At 42.7% G+C, this 16450-nt stretch overlaps 6 protein-coding genes across 6 annotated transcripts; 4 read left to right on the top strand and 2 right to left on the bottom strand.

Annotated features, from left to right (window-relative positions):
- Positions 1 to 14: 14 nt before the first annotated feature.
- SLM3 (Slm3p) lies at positions 15 to 1163 on the bottom strand (the record flags this gene model as incomplete). Its single annotated transcript, XM_018882769.1, has 1 exon — positions 15 to 1163. One exon carries the CDS (start codon positions 1161 to 1163, stop codon positions 15 to 17), a length of 1149 nt encoding a protein of 382 aa, XP_018735024.1.
- Positions 1164 to 6043: 4880 nt separating this feature from the next.
- On the top strand, positions 6044 to 8947 carry SEC24 (COPII subunit SEC24; the record flags this gene model as incomplete). Its single annotated transcript, XM_018882768.1, has 1 exon — positions 6044 to 8947. One exon carries the CDS (start codon positions 6044 to 6046, stop codon positions 8945 to 8947), a length of 2904 nt encoding a protein of 967 aa, XP_018735023.1.
- Positions 8948 to 9535: 588 nt separating this feature from the next.
- Positions 9536 to 12091, top strand: APL4 (Apl4p; the record flags this gene model as incomplete). The annotated part of the gene is made up of 1 exon (XM_018882767.1): positions 9536 to 12091. One exon carries the CDS (start codon positions 9536 to 9538, stop codon positions 12089 to 12091), a length of 2556 nt encoding a protein of 851 aa, XP_018735022.1.
- A 543-nt stretch (positions 12092 to 12634) lies between these two features.
- Positions 12635 to 14188, top strand: RIM20 (Rim20p; the record flags this gene model as incomplete). The annotated part of the gene is made up of 1 exon (XM_018882766.1): positions 12635 to 14188. The coding sequence occupies one exon, from the start codon at positions 12635 to 12637 to the stop codon at positions 14186 to 14188; it is 1554 nt and encodes a 517-aa protein (XP_018735021.1).
- A 230-nt stretch (positions 14189 to 14418) lies between these two features.
- Positions 14419 to 14748, top strand: AWJ20_799 (uncharacterized protein; the record flags this gene model as incomplete). The annotated part of the gene is made up of 1 exon (XM_018882763.1): positions 14419 to 14748. The coding sequence occupies one exon, from the start codon at positions 14419 to 14421 to the stop codon at positions 14746 to 14748; it is 330 nt and encodes a 109-aa protein (XP_018735020.1).
- A 58-nt stretch (positions 14749 to 14806) lies between these two features.
- Positions 14807 to 15544, bottom strand: MOD5 (Mod5p; the record flags this gene model as incomplete). The annotated part of the gene is made up of 1 exon (XM_018882762.1): positions 14807 to 15544. One exon carries the CDS (start codon positions 15542 to 15544, stop codon positions 14807 to 14809), a length of 738 nt encoding a protein of 245 aa, XP_018735019.1.
- Between the last annotated feature and the right edge of the window lie 906 nt (positions 15545 to 16450).

Genomic DNA, 16450 nt, shown 5'->3' with positions numbered 1-16450 from the left:
AATAAATATCCTACTCAACGAGTAAAATCAATCATGCCACTGCCTAACACGCGGTCTCGCTGGTAGAGAACCAGGTATTGGCCGGGTGCTACAGCCCTCGCCGGCTCAGAAAACTGAACAGATATATCTGTTACAGCACTGGAGCCAGGAATACCGTTTTTCACAGTGATATCTGAGACAGATAATCCCTGGTCCTGTAAGGAACGGAACTGTACGCGGATAGAGGAGAGGTCATCCAGAGAGATATCACTGCCAAGCCATCGGAACTTTGAACACTGGGCAGTAGTCCGGAAAATCGAGGGATGATCTCGTCCTCGTACTATTACAATTTGGTTCTCCGCAGTTCGCTTGTCACTCACGTACCAAACACCCCTACATTCAGGGTCACCTTGGGGCATCGAGACTCCGCTCCGTTGTCCAATAGTAGCTTGCCATAGACCTTGATGTTTACCGACTACTTTACCGTCTTCAGTAACTATGTCTCCAGGAGTTGGAACTACATATTCCTCTAAAAAGTCCTTGAAATGTCCATGATCTTGTGATACAAAACACAGGCCCTGAGAATCGGGCTTAGAGGCCGTTGGAAGGTCGAGATCTACCGCTATTTGTCTTATCTGAGGCTTTGTATATGCTGCTAGCGGAAATAAAACCCTGTTCAGGGATTCTGGAAGTACGGTGGATAAGTAGTAACTTTGATCTTTACTCAGATCTTTGGGTCTTAGCAAGTGGTGAATGTTACTCTTAGCTTCCAAGTTTGTACCATCACGCGCAGCAGGAATTCCTACTCTAGCATAGTGCCCCGTAGCGAGCCACCACTTAGTTCCCTCAGGACTACCAGTAAGCCTTTTCTGATGGTCACTTGCCCATTGAAGCAGAGCTCCGAATTTTATGTGACGATTGCATCCGACATCTGGATTGGGTGTAAGTCCATTTTTATACATATCTATCATGGGCTCAAACACTTTAGTCCAATACTCCTTCTCAAGATTAACTCTGTGGCAGGGGATACCAATCACCTTGCTAACTTCCTTGACATCGTTCCATTCGTCTTCCGTACACCGTGCTGTTGCCGTCCAGTTGCACATGTATATTCCATGTACTTGACCAGGGTATTTCTTGGCAAGAAGGGCTGCCGTGGTCGATGAATCAACCCCTGATGACATGGCGACAAAAATATCGTCCCCTGGAGATGGATTGGGATAAATATATTGTGAGTCTCTCTCTAGTGGTTCTATCACTATTCCAGAGTCTATAGTAGTCGCTTTGTGAATGGGTAATGAAGATAAAGGCGCTTCATGATGACTACTAGTTCCCGTCGTAAGAGATCGATAGAAGGGCTGTGCCGAGGTGCCCAAGCCATGCACCCTACTACAGGGTTTGTTTATTGTAGCTCGCAAAGAGAGCTTAAAGAAGCTCTGTCTGTTCAGCAGTTGCCTCATGCTTGAAGCTCGAGTTCAACCGAATGTATGAAATCCAGGGGTAATTTTTACAGATGATGCGTAGAACTAATTTTTCTCATACCGACCCTCAGCCGTGTCAGGAAAATGTCAATACCGATAGATAGTGGTACAATGAAGGATGCTGACTCGTCACTGAAAAAATATGATTTAGAGAAGTGATTCGTGAAGCTCTTTGCTGGCCATTCATCTGCTGTTGTTATTAAGTTGGTTTTAGGATTGAAGATGTGTGGCTGTCTGGGGACGATTTTAGATCTTCACGCATGCGACCTTATCTAGAATTTTTGATAAGATAAGGACATAGATACATGCAAGGCTGGCTGTATGTTGTATGAACTTTCTCCTGAACCCTTCTTTTGTTCTTTCTCATTATTTTCTCCTTTTCTCCTTTTCTCCAGCCCGTCTTCTAGCCAGTCTGTTCATATTTACTTCATAGGTACTCTTTCTAGTTATTTCTACTAGGCCATATTGTACTATTCTGTGACCTTGACCGTCTGTCTCCTCGGTCCTAATTTCATTCTATAACTTAGTACAAAATTGACCAGCCGGTCCTATAATACTCAAATCCCATATAACTATGACTACCTTCATTTAGATACCTGTCTTATTCAATTATGGAGATGGAAGGTCGCCCCAGTATAAGTGTTCAGTTACAAAGCAGCCATTTGCCAAGTCAACTGTGAGACATAGAATAAGTTTGGAACTAATACGGTCAAAGACTATTTCCATTTGTTTATAAAGGGCGATTGACATTTTGGCAAAGTTGGGGGATGTAGAAACCTTTCAGTCTGATAAACAAGATTGGGAAAAACTACCGAATGATCGAGCTGGATAAGCCAATGTTAGACAATCATCAGCAATTCTATCACGAATGCTGAACCTGAACTAATTGGATTAAGTCTCATAATGTTAGAAGTTGTTGAATGAACTTCAATTTGCAAAATATCTTCCAGCTAGTCTTTATGAAGATAATCAACTAAGATCACAATGAAGAAGCAGCATGAATTGTTAAGAAAATTACCAGGCACCAGTTTTTGAGTAATTGGAATTGTTTTTGAACTTATCTGATCTGATCACTGTTACTAAGGTTGTTATCAATGAGCAATTAATAGACATCCTGATTAAGAATCTGGATCAAAGGAGCGGAGTGTTGAGGATATACATGACCCAAGAACACGTCAGTATGTAATATCATCAAGACCGCAACTTCTAGACGACATAAAATCCGATGGAGAGTTTTCTCATATTCTGACTTGCCTTTTGCTTTGATCCTGCAAACAGGGAACCAGATACTGGGGGACTTTGCTTCGCTGATTATGAAATGCAGCCATGCCTATCATTCAGATCAGTCAAGAATAAAATCCCTCGATAGTGCATCATTCGTGCTCCAGACTTCAGTCTTGACAAAGTAATCCCATGGGTTTACTAAAGTTGGAGGCTTCGCTTATGTTAGGATTTTGTATAGAAAAATATTTATTAATACTAGAGTCAGATACAAAACAATTCATTTTCAAGGTTGTAGAGTCAAACGCGTTCTTGTTCCTAGTTCTCCATGTGGTGAGTCCTTTTCCATAGTTTCCAGTTTTCAGGTGTGGTTTGTTGGTGGTCCCGTTTCGAGTTGAGTGTGCATGGCTCGGGGTGCCAATGCACTGGTCAGGCTTCTAGCATCGGCTAGTTCCGGGAATCTTTCAGAATCAGACACTCAGCGAAGCAAGATCGCGAGATTGTCTGTCAAAAAGAAACCCGCAAGAAAGCCAATGATCGAAGAAGCCATTCCTACTGTGTGTCTTCCAAGGAGGTGCCAGCACAATAGGAATACCATAAAGTGAAACGATAGAGTCGAAGTGGAGGAGTGGCAGCCGCCGGGCGCCAGGTCCAAGTGGTTTCGAGTGAAGGTGACCAACCATAATTGAGTAGAATGGGGGGATCATAATTAGGAATCCGGATAATAGTACCATGATGTAGGAGTGATGACATGAGGGAGTCCAGGAACGAGGTGTGATAGGAATGACCGTTGATTAAAGAAGAAATCGAAGTTCGTCATTGTAGGTGTGATATTGTCTTCTGGCGTTATTGCCAAGAGCTCTTCTTCTCTCTCTCTTTCTAGTTGGGGTGGTGTCGTATCTCAACCAATCATAAACTTTGATAGTAAGTTTATCGTGATACAGGGCAGCACCAATACGATAGTTAACCGATTTGATTGCAGACAGAAACTTCAGATCTTCAATGACTTCATGATAGAGTCTGTTTTCAAAGTCTTTGTCATCAGTAGTGGGGAAAGTGTCGCAAAGTTGGTTTCCAAGGCGGTTGAAGCCTTCAAGCCATCTGACCATGTTGTTGCCGATGTGAACGTTACACTTGTATTCATGTTGAGTCTCGTCCTTCTTCGTGTACTCAATGGCAAAAAACTCGCCGCCAACTCGGTAGAGTCCGACATATGCGGCAAGGTGGGTGGTTCGGTAGCACCACTTGTCTCTCAGATGCTTGCCAAACTTTCTCGCATAATGGTTTAGTGCGAAAGCCCTGTCGACAGTAAGAGGATGGAGAAGGAATTGGTGATCATGAGAGATGAGGAGTCCAGTGGTGTCAAGTCCGTCAGTTCGCACCCAGTTGTTACATGCGTCCATGAAGTCTTGGTCTGACACTCCAAACATCTTTCTAAGGAAAGTGAAGTCTGTTTTGTTGAAGGCCTCGAAAGTGTTGTTGTTGATGTTATCGATAGACAATTTCTTAAAGAAGTCAAGAGAGTGAGTCATCGAAGTACCGAAAGATTTATGATGAGAGTTCCATCGGAGCTTGTACTTGAGTTTGGAATAAAAAGTCTTTTGTTGTTCAATAGTGGCTCTAACACCTTCTGAAAGGGATTTCAATTTGGAGATCCAGGCGTCGCTAAATTCTAACTGGGGTTCGTTCTTGGGAGCCAATTCCAAGGCGTTACGAGTGGAGATGTTCTCAGGCACATTGGACGAGGAAGTAGTAGTGGTTGTAGTAGCGCTGGAAGAAGTAGAAGAAGTGGAAGAAGTACTAGACTTCTTAAAACAATTGAAAAAACTTCTCAAGCCCTTAAAATGAGAGCGAGAACCATGGTTGACCTCCTGAGAGTCATCAGGGATAATAATTTCTTTCTCTGACTCAAAAGACATTTGAATGCCAATAACCAATTCAATTACCTTTGTTCTGATAAAGGTAAAGTGGAAGAACATTGTTTCTGATTACAATGATAAACCAGTATTAATTGATGATGGTGGAGTTAAACAACACAATACAAGTGATGTTGATAAAAAGAGACACTTCAAGCACAAAATCAAGCTTTAAAATAAAAGCCAATTGAACAAAACAACAGTCAATCAACTAGAACCTCGAAATAGTAGTCAGAGGTTATAAACAAAAATTCAAAACGGTCAAAATTCGCAATTCAATCTCAACTGGCAAAAAATCTGGTGTAGTAAAGATAAAGAGGAAGAAAAGATCTTTTGGAGCGGGATGCACCCCTTATATAGACCTCCCACCCACAGGCCCATAACTTTCCCTTCCCCCCATAACATACTGTTTCCCATCACGCGGAAGCTCCATAACTTCACAGCCTCTCCATGTAACAGCCGTGCGGCGTCACCCCTGATTTTGAATTTACCCCAGGAGCAGACCCTGCATATGCAGGGATGAATAGAAACCCTGTCCATGGGCAAACGCTGCATTAATGCCCTTTATAAATACAGAATTCTGCGTTTATAAATGATTCAATTATGTCGCTAATCCGATTATTAACGTTATACTGTAGTTAATGAGAGTTTAGCTGTTAATTACTGAGGTTGTTTAAACGACACATATATTAATAAGCTATATAGCCTTCACAATTAGTTTATCACTCAGATCCTAACAATGTGAGTTATCGAGACAACTAGTTTAAATCAAGAGCAAACAAACGAAATTACCAAGGAAAATGATACACAAATGGTAATATTGCCACTGGTAGATGCCTATACTAGACTAAATGATCAATACCTTTAACTTGTCAAACTGGTCCATCTAATTGCAAACCTTCGAGACACCAAAGAGACATTAACGGTCAAAAAATAGATCCTGGGAGATATTTATTTTGTAGATTCTGATAATGGGCCTAGTATGTTAATGGGGTAATAAAAAAATACAGAGTATTTATGAAGCCTTCTATCGTTGTGGAGGATAGAGGAGGGAGGCGGCGGCTCTGATCTGGCGGCTACCGCGTCTAGCCAACCAATTAAGGAATGATCCGAGGTCCAGTTCAAACTACTGGTCCGATAAGCGCATATATGTGACCTGGCCGAATGTTTAATGTGTACACATCAGCAACAAGCGGGAGTACTTTTCAGACTATCGAACTTAGTGCTATCAGTTTCGCGTTTTAGGTATCAAGACATAGTAGAACACGTCGATTGGCACGATCAATTGAGATAACAATTGATTGATAAAGGTGTGTATTTATTTACAGATTTCGATCCAAACCAAATCGATTATTAAATATCTCTTGAAATCGGTTTTTTCACCGTCCAGGAGGTGCATTTTTCATAACGAATCTGAGCACAGGGCACTAACCATTGTTAGATATCATGTCGCAATACGGACACCCAGCTGGTGGTGAAGGATACCAGGCCAGTGGCAATGAAGGTGTCGCAGGTGGTCCTCCTCAATCAGCACCTCCTCCTGGAGGTCATACAAAGAGGAGAGTTTATGCTAAGCAACAGTATGATTTCAATGCTGGAGCTGCTCCATCTCCATATGGTTCTGAGATAGGTGGTTCTAGTAATGGTGATATCTATGGAGGTGCTCAAGGATATGGAGTTGGTCCTGGAGCAGGAGCTCCAGGTATTCCAGGTGCCCCAGGAGTCGCTGGTGCTGGTGTAGGAGCTCCAGGTGGACCAGGAGCTGTTTTTACCCCTGGCGTGGGTGTTACTAGTCCTGGTGCTGGAGTTGGTGGTTATGGTGCTGGTGCTTACGGTGCCGGTACTGATGGCACTGGAGCTGGAGCTGCTGGATCTGGTTATGGCATTGGTGCTGTGGCTGATGGATTAGCCAATCAATTCGGACAATTGGGATTGGGTGGAGCAAGTGGTGCCCGCGGACCTCAACCAGTAGTGGGACAACCTCAAGGTGGACAACAACCAGGAGCAAATGGTCAACAACAAAGACTTCCTTTAAACCAACTTTACAATATCGATTTGATTCAATCGTTACCTCCACCTATTACCGATTTGGCACTTCCTCCTCCACCATTGATTTTGCCAGCAGGCGCGGCAGTCAACAATAACCCCGAAGCTAATGCATCGCCAGATTTCATTCGATCCACTTTAAATGTCATTCCTACAAACTCATCGTTATTAAAGAAGAGTAAATTGCCATTTGCACTTGTGGTTCGCCCCTATACCTCATTATTGGATGCCTCTGCACCGGTGCCCATTGTATCAGATACAGTTATCTGCAGATGTCGTAGATGTCGTTGTTATATTAACCCGTTTGTGACTTTTATGGATCAATCCCATCGTTGGAAGTGTAACATGTGTGGATTGACCAATGAGGTTCCTACTCAGTTTGATTGGGATCCTATTAAAAATGAGCGCCAAGATAGATATGCTCGTAATGAAATCAACTATGGTGTTGTTGAGTTTGTGGCTCCTCCAGAGTATTTGGTTCGTCCTCCTCAACCTCCTATCTATGTGTTTGTATTAGATGTCAGTGTTAATGCGATTGCCAATGGACTGTTGGCTACAGCTGCCAGAACCATTTTGGAGAGTCTTGATCGTCTACCTAATAGTGACGGTAGAACTAGAGTTGCTTTTATTGCAGTTGATGCTGCTCTACACTACTTTTCGATTCCCTTGCCAAGTTCTCAACAAAAGGAGCCTTCGATTATGGTGGTTAGTGATCTTGAAAACCCATTCTTGCCACTGCCTAGCGGATTGTTGGTTAATTTGAACGAGTGCAGACCTGCTATCGAGCAATTGCTTGGTACTTTGGGTGAAACTTTTGCTGGTAATGTCAGTTCCAGCAATGCTCTTGGCTCGGCTCTTAAGGCCGCTAATCAGCTTATTGGAAATGTTGGTGGTAAGATTATCTGTCTTACTGCTAGTATACCCAATGTTGGTATTGCCAAGCTTGAAATCCGTGAAGACCGCAAAGTTCTTGGTACTGCCAAGGAAGGTGCTCTATTGCAAACTGCAAATGCCTTTTACAAATCGTTTGCTGTTGAGTGTAACCGTAGTCAAGTCACTGTTGACATGTTTTTGTTTTCTTCTCAATACCAGGATGTCGCTTCTTTGAGCAACTTGCCAAGATACACTGGTGGTCAGACTTATTTCTACCCAGGTTGGTCTGCTAACCGTGCCGAGGATGCTGTCAAGTTTGCCCATGAATTTGGCGAACATCTGTCTCAAGAGTTTGCTATGGAAGCTGTTCTGCGTGTTCGTGCTTCCACTGGTCTACGTATGAATGCTTTCTATGGTAACTTTTTCAACCGTTCTTCTGATTTGTGCTCGTTCCCTACCTTCCCTAGAGATCAGTCCTATGTCATCGAGGTTGCCATTGATGAGACTATTAACAAGCCATACGTCTGTTTCCAGGCAGCTGTACTCCACACTACCTGTCATGGAGAACGTCGTATCCGTGTTTTGAACGTGGCCATTCCTACTAGTAACCTGTTACAAGACATTTATGCATCTGCTGACCAATTGGCTATTACCGCTTACTACACACACAAGGCTGTTGAAAAGGCTCTTACATCAGGCATTCAAGATGCTCAAGATTTGTTAACTAATAAGCTCACGGAAATGCTCCAGACTTATAAGAAGGATCTTATGACGACTAATGTCGGAGCATCAGCACCATTGCAGTTCTGTGCTAACTTGCGAATGCTTCCTCTACTGTTTAACGGCTTGCTCAAACACGTTGGTCTTCGTAAATCTGCTCAAATTCCTTCTGATCTGAGGTCTGCTGCCTTGGCATTGTTAAGCACCTTGCCACTGAAATACCTCATCAAGTATATCCATGCTGATTTCTACAGTCTGCATGACATGCCTGATGAGGCCGGTGTGCCAAATGAAGAGACTGGTGAACTTGTTTTCCCACCTAAATTGAACCTCACAGGAGAGCGCATTGTTTCTCATGGACTGTATCTTATTGACGATGGTCAAGTACAATTCTTGTGGGTAGGACGTGATGCTGTTCCACAATTGCTTCTTGATGCTTTCGGTGTTGATTCGTCAGCTCAAGTTAAGCCTGGTAAGCGTGAGCTTCCTGAGGTTGAGGGCTCACTTCTCAATGCTAAAATCAGAAGCATCATTGCAAAGACCCGTGAGAAGAATGATTCTATTACATGGCCATCACTATTCATCATGAAGGAGGACGGTGATCCTTCATTGCGTCTATGGGCTACCACCTTCCTCATAGAAGACCGTAGCGACCAAAGCCCAAGTTATTTCCAATTCCTTTCAGGATTGCGTGATAAAATCAACTCCTAAAAGCTTCATATATATATACATACATATTTTATTTTCTTATCCTGTGTGTTTTGACATCCGCATAAAGAGTGTCTGTGAATCAAGTATCATTCTGAATACTGAACCGAATCTACAGTTATAGTCTGAAGTTGAACAGCTGCAATTCGTAATTGGGGGGCGGGATTTAATTAATAGCTATTTGTGGTGGTTTTCCATCACTAAAGTTATTAACTCTCCCAGCCAAGGTGAATGAACTCCGAAAGCGACTGAAGTCCCGCAGTCGACAGTGATGAGTTTTACACACAGCTGACTTTGACTGTTTGAAACATTCGACTCAGCACTTTATTTCGCTATCTTTTTTCCCATTTATTACAAATACCCATTCACAGTCCCTTAGTTTTCGAGGCACCATTCCAGCATACAGATCCGACTCATAGATCTACAGGGACCTGTCCAGCCTCACCATGCCAGAGTGGAGATACGGCTGGCACGAGATGACGATTATAGCCAGCAGGGCAGAGACGGGATTCATAACAAACTGCGAGTACGGGAAACGGCACGTTGATTACACGAAGCAACGGTTACAAATAGAGCAGCCAACTCGGGATAATGACTTCGTTGAAATCGTTTATCAAAGCGATACGCGCAGCTAAGACCATTGCTGATGAGAGAGCCGTGATCCAAAAAGAATCGGCTGCTATCCGAACGTCGTTTCGCGAGGATTACTCTGACAATAAAGTCCGTCGTCAGAATGTCGCCAAACTGCTATATTTGTTTACGCTTGGTGAGCGAACTCACTTTGGCCAAGTTGAATGTTTGAAATTGTTAGCGACATCTAAATTTTCCGATAAGCGACTGGGTTATCTGGGTACAATGCTATTATTAGACGAGAATCAGGAGGTATTGACATTGGTGACAAATTCCCTGTCAAATGATTTGTCTCATCCTAATCAATACGTTGTGGCTCTTGCATTGTGTACTCTGGCAAATATTGCATCCACTGAAATGGGTCGTGATTTGTTTGCTGATATTGAAAAGATCCTATCAAGTTCAAACCCGTATCTCAAGAAAAAGGCCGCTCTATGTGCTATGAGAATCACTCGACGAGTACCAGAATTAGAGGAGGTATTTGTTGACAAGGCCAAGTTATTAGTCAATGACAAGAACCACGGTGTTTTGTTGTGTGGTATCTCACTGATTCATGATTTGTGTGATAATAACCCAGAAACAATGGTTCCTCAGTTCCGTCCTCTAGTACCTAAACTTATCAAAAACCTCAAGGTTCTGTCCACATCAGGCTATGCTCCGGAGCACGATGTAGCTGGTGTTAGTGATCCATTCTTACAAGTGAAAATTATACGATTATTGGGTCTTCTAGGTGCGGGTGATGCACAGGCTTCTGAGCAAATGAGTGATATTTTGGCACAAATCGCCTCTAACACAGACTCATCTAAAAATGTTGGCAATGCTGTATTGTATGAAACTGTTCTGACTATCTTTGGCATCGAGGCTGATTCTGGTTTGAGAGTCTTGGGTGTCAATATTCTCGGTAAATTCTTGTCGACGCGAGACAATAATACGCGATATGTTGCATTGAATACCCTGTTGAAAGTTATTGATATCGAACCAACTGCTGTTCAGCGTCACAGAGCTACTATCATTGAATGTCTACAGGATGTCGATATTTCTATTCGTCGAAGAGCTCTTGAACTTTCGTTTGCTCTTATCAATGACCAGAACACGCGTGTGCTTATTCGTGAATTACTAGCATTTCTTGAGACAGCTGATAGCGAGTTCAAGACAAACATCATCTCCCAAATTGCACTTGCGGCCGAGAAATATGCCCCTAATAGCAGATGGCACATTGATACCATTCTCCGTGCTCTTAAACTTGCCGGTGCTTACGCCAAGGAAAATGTTCTTTCATCATTCATTACTCTTGTTATCAGCTCAGGCGAGGAACTGCAGCTTTATACTGTGCAGAAGCTTTACTCTGCTCTAAAGAAGGATATTTCGCAAGAGGGTCTAACTCTTGTGGGTGTGTGGCTTATTGGAGAATATGCCAATAACCTTTTAAAGGGAGGTAGTTATGAAGAAGAAGAGCTTGTACAACAAGTTACCGAAGAGGATATTGTCCAGCTGTTTGAAAATATTATCAATTCTCTCTATGCTACTGAGGTAGTCAGAGAATATGTCGTCAATGCTTTAATGAAGCTTACAGTGCGATTCTCGTCCGCAGCTCAAATCGAGCGTATCAGACTTATCCTTCAAGCAAATGCATCCTCATTGAACGTTGAAGTTCAACAAAGAGTCGCTGAATACAATGTGCTATTCGGTTATGATTCTGTTCGTCGTGGTGTGCTGGAAAAAATGCCTCCACCCGAAATTCGTGAGGATCTTAGTAAACAAGCCGAGAAAGCCAAGGCTCATAAAAAGACTGCTCGAATCCCTGCCAGCCATGGATCCACAACTGCAAGTGCTCCTTCAGATGTCGACCTATTACTGGATCTTACTGGTGACAGTCCTTCCAATGGCACAACTGCTACCAATTCCGCTGCTACCACTGATTTGTTATCTGACATTTTTGGTAGCTCTGGTAACGCATCAGCCGCTGCAAACACTGGTTCGGCTAACACAGGCTCTGCTGCAGACCTTCTGTCAGGTCTTGGTGGTAGCTCAGGTCCTACTAGTGCTACTCCACCAGCGGCGAAATCGGCAAATCAAAATATTCTTGATCTCTTTGGTTCTGGCCCATCGCCATCACCAGGTACTCCACCTGCTACAGCAACTACAGCCTCAGATCTAATGAACCACGTCCCAGCTGATGCATATGAGGCATATAACAATAACAGTCTCCGTCTCAGCTTCCAACCTCGCAAAGAAACACCTGGATCAGTAACCATTACTGCCACATTCCAGAACACAGGTTCATCACCTATCAGTGACCTTGTTCTTCAAGTCGCTGTTCCTAAAAGTCAGAAGTTACAACTTCAAGCACTGTCATCTTCGACCGTGACACCTGGTCAAACTGCCAGACAACTCATGAAGGTGTCAGGTGCACCTAACACCAATGTCAGACTTCGTCTCCGTATCGCCTACTCCGTTAATGGTGGTGAGGTAAAGGAACAAGTCGACTTTAACAAATTCCCTCCTGCTCTACTTTAGGACTATCTTTATATATTTAGATATCATTAATAATACCGTTGTGTGTAAAACTAGTCTCACTGGTGAGCCTTCTGAGATGTGGAGCTTCCCCTGATTTCTGGAGATGCAGCCGTGTGAGATGTGATATGCAATGCGTGAGATATCAACTAAACAAACAAATAGAAAGAGGTTTACGAAAGGTTTACGAAAGGTTTACGATTCGGTTTCTAGGATTGCACTTAGCTTGTGGATATCATGAGTGACGAGAATATGCTAGAGATCCCTGTCCGAGGGACGGAGCCAATATCAATAAGCTCGGCTTTGAGGGCATGTATTGAGAAAGAATACAACCAGCATCCCGATAAATATGCAAAAGAGCTTGATCTGGTGGAACGGTCTCGAACTGCTATTTCCCAGAAGCTGGATGAGTCTTCGTTAGATGATTTGGTAAGGTACGTGGTTTTTATAATTAAGCAAATTTAGTCTGCTTAAATTTGGACAACATCTGTTGCTTTACCTCAAGTTACTAACAAATGAAGATACTTTACACTATTGAGTGGAATAATGACCAAGTTTCCAAGTGACATCAGGTTGGATTTCGTGTGGTATAGTACCCTAGGCTATGCTACAAATGCAGCCAATTCGTATAGGTCTCTTCAATTTGAGCGAATCAATGTTCTGTATAATATTGGTGCTGTGTACTCCCGTCTGGGATGTAAGGTGCCCAAGACATCGCACCAAGATGGACTTAAACATGCTTACCAGTACTTTCAATTTGCTGCGGGTGCTTTTAAATATCTCATAAACGATGTCCTTCCTCAATTTGAAAATGCTCCACCACTAGCCCTTGACAATAACACTCTTGAATCGCTACTGTATTTGAACTTGGCACAAGCACAAGAATGCTTTTGGCTGAAAGCTGTCAACGACGGGCTCAAGAATATAATTATAGCTAAACTAGCAAGTGAGGTCTCTGAACTGTATGCTGCATCCCTATCTTATTCGAATCGCAGTTCTATATTACGAACTGAATGGGTAGAACATATTGCATTTAAAAAGGATCATTTCAATGCCGCAGCACAGTATCGTGCCTCAATGGACTGTTTAGATCGAGGAAAATATGGAGAAGAAGTAGCCAGGTTGAGGGTCGCTGTAAATAGCAGCGCATCTGCACTGAAAAGAAAGAGATACATTTCCCCTAGTGTGTTGGCGGATTTACAAGGACTCCACACAAAGGCCAAGTCAGACCTTGTGAGAGCTGAAAAGGATAATGATCTCATATATTTACAGGACGTGGTAAATGATAGGGACTTGCCTTCTATTGGACGTTCGTCTGTGTCAAAACCCATTTTACCACCTGGACTAGCAGACTTGCCCGACCCTGTCCCTTTTGCATCGCTATTGCCACATATTTTATACCAAACAGCTAGGGCATTCCAAGAAAAAATCGAAGCTTATGTTCAACGACACATTGTTACAGAAGTGGAGTCACTCAATAGTAAATTGCATGCTGAATTCCAGAGACTAAATCTCCCCGGGGCATTGGATGCTGTAGAAAAGCCCCTTGGTGTGCCACAGACACTTATTAGCTATGCTGAAGAAATTAGATCCAATGGAGGTTTACCTAGATTGGAGGAAGCATTCCAGGATATAGCGAGGATATCTGGAGAATGTCAAAGACTGATTAAAGAAGCTACTGATACACTGACGGTAGAGGAATCAGAAGACAATACTCTGAGAGCTGAATTTGGTACTAAACGCTGGTCACGACCAACATCTAAAGAAGCGGCACCTCACATTTGGAAGCAGCTTGATGCATTCAAGGAAAACCTCGACATTGCCGCCAAGATCGATGAAGAATCTACGTCGAAGCTGACCGCCGTTGGATCTTTACTGACTGTTCTTTCTCGTGGCCAACCGGCTCTAGAGCAATTCTTACCACATGCGACAGTTGTAAAGCTCAGTCCAATACTTGAACAGGCCATGGGGGATTTACGTGCTGCCATTTCCAAATGCCGTGGAACTGAACTCGATCGCTCACAGTATCTCAAAGTGCTTCAAGCGGAAGTAAACAAAGTTGATCTTCGTAAGTTATATCAGAAAACACTGATAATTTGAGCTTCATGATAACCAATAACTAACCAACAGTGCCTGAAATAATCCAAAAGTATGACGAAATCAAGCAGCAAAATCCTGACCAGAAGATTGAAGCATCTGTATTTGAGTCAGTGTATACGCAAAGCTTGGGTCGTTTTGATCAAAACCTGGTATGGATCCAGGATCAAACTGATAAACAGAACTATTTGATTCAAGTGATTGAGCGAAGAAACCAAACATTCTTGGACACTATGCAAACAGACAATACCTACACAGAACGACAAAACGCAGTTCAAAGCTTAGAACAGGCATACAGTCGATTTAACGAGGTGCGCAGTGGTTGTGAACAAGCACTAACATTTTACAACGTGATCTCGGGACAAATTAAAGACCTTTTGAATGAATCGCTTAAATTTGTCTACGAACGCCGTCAGCAAGGAGGCGACCTTGAACGAGTTTTTAATTCAAATACACCTGAAGTGGCTATTAATGACATGGCTGCTCACCAGAGCCCTCTCCCAGCCCCCAAACCACACCAGCCTAATACATGGGATCCTTCTAGAGGCATTAATTTTAAGTAACCATCTAATTTACATGATAATAAATAAGGGATATGTACAGAACATGATTCTGAATATATCAGATCTTTTGTTTTTTTTCTGACTGTTCGTCAGCAGCCACGTTGGCCTCCTTAGGAGTGTTTGGAGACAGGTCGGAATTTGACTGTGGGTTCTCCGATTGTTTCCTTTTCCAGTGTTCAAAGGCTTCTTGTTTCTGAAGTTTACGACCAGCAAGCCTGTGACGCTTGCTATTAAGATGCGTTTTCCAAGCTTCTTCGCCAATTGAAATACAAGGTTCGCTGTCAAGTCTAGTACAGATTTCACAAACATGATGTTTCCATTTGTCAGAGTTGAAAGCCTTTTCAGCACTGCGAGCTTTTAGCAACTCTTCCAATCCTGCTGGAGCTAACGGAACAGAGTAGTTAGGAATCGTACCAGGAGTGGCATTCATAAAATCCTGACAGATCTGAACACCTCGACTAAATACATTCTGATTCCATTTAGACAGATCGGTTGCATCTAAGAGTGCAGCTTCTCTATCGCCTACGGCATAATCCGCCTGACACATGGGTAATAGTTTCTTGTGGATCCATTTAGTTTGCCTTGTAGCATACTTTCTAGTTGCCTGTTTCATTGAATCAATCCCACCTGCCGGTGAGTCTACTTCTCCTTTCAGCCAGGGCAGAAATTGCTTAAACCCAATTACTTGCCAAACACCTCTTTCTAAATCCACAGACCCTGGCCCATCTCTCTGTTCAATCTTTTTAAATTCCTCATACATTTCTTTAACTTCATCGTACAGTCCATTTTCAAGCATATGATCGACTCTTGTGTCAAGCCTAGGATCAAGAACCTTCTTATCGCACCACACCCATAGAATCAAAGATCTATATCTCATGCTAAGGCTTCCTGAACCAACACTTTCTTCACTCAAATCATCAGCCGTTTTTTTCTGATCCGCATAAATATCAGAGGGTTTTCGTCCAGTAGTATAAAATACTTCCAGAGCACGTCTGATTCTTCTTGTATCATTTGGATGGAACTTTTCAGCAATAAGAGGATCTGCGTCACGGAGGTGACCCAAAATAATGGAATCTGATGAGTCCAATACCTTTTGTTGTTCTTCAGTCAATTCCCGCTGAGGAATGTCTTTCGATGACGCTATTGTACTGTTTTTAAACAACAACGATTGTATATAATAGTGAGTGCCGCCTACTAAGATGGGCAGCTTACCTCTTGAGTGTATTTCATCAGCCTTGTCAGTTAGAACTAGATCTCACTTCACAATTTAACATATCGGCTCAAGTACTTACAATCGATATAGCTTCTTCTTCAAACTGTTTTACACTGTATTCCTCTTTCCATGCGATGTGACCGAGAAGATGATGTGGTATATTATCACGTTCAATGATGGGATGCTTGTTTGTGATGTTATCTAAGCCTTTGTAGACTTGCATCGAGTCACCATTGATTATTTCACCATTGAGAGCTTTGGCTATTTCTATACTGAGTTGGGACTTTCCTACCCCAGTCGTGCCGACTACAGATATCAGCGTCTTAGCTACGGGGTTCATTTTAAAAATTGCCTGGAGAGAAACAGACTGGATCATGATCTACACTTTATTTCACAGATAAAATTTCCCTGCCCTTATCTTATCTAAGAGCATATCTCCAGGATTCAAGTATCTTCTATAGCTCTCAATAAAATATGGGATTTATATTT

The sequence above is a fragment of the Sugiyamaella lignohabitans genome, chromosome A (genome assembly GCF_001640025.1).
Source record: "Sugiyamaella lignohabitans strain CBS 10342 chromosome A, complete sequence".
In the NCBI taxonomy this organism is placed as follows: Eukaryota; Fungi; Ascomycota; class Dipodascomycetes; order Dipodascales; family Trichomonascaceae; genus Sugiyamaella; species Sugiyamaella lignohabitans.
This window is presented reverse-complemented; position numbering and strand designations above follow the sequence as displayed.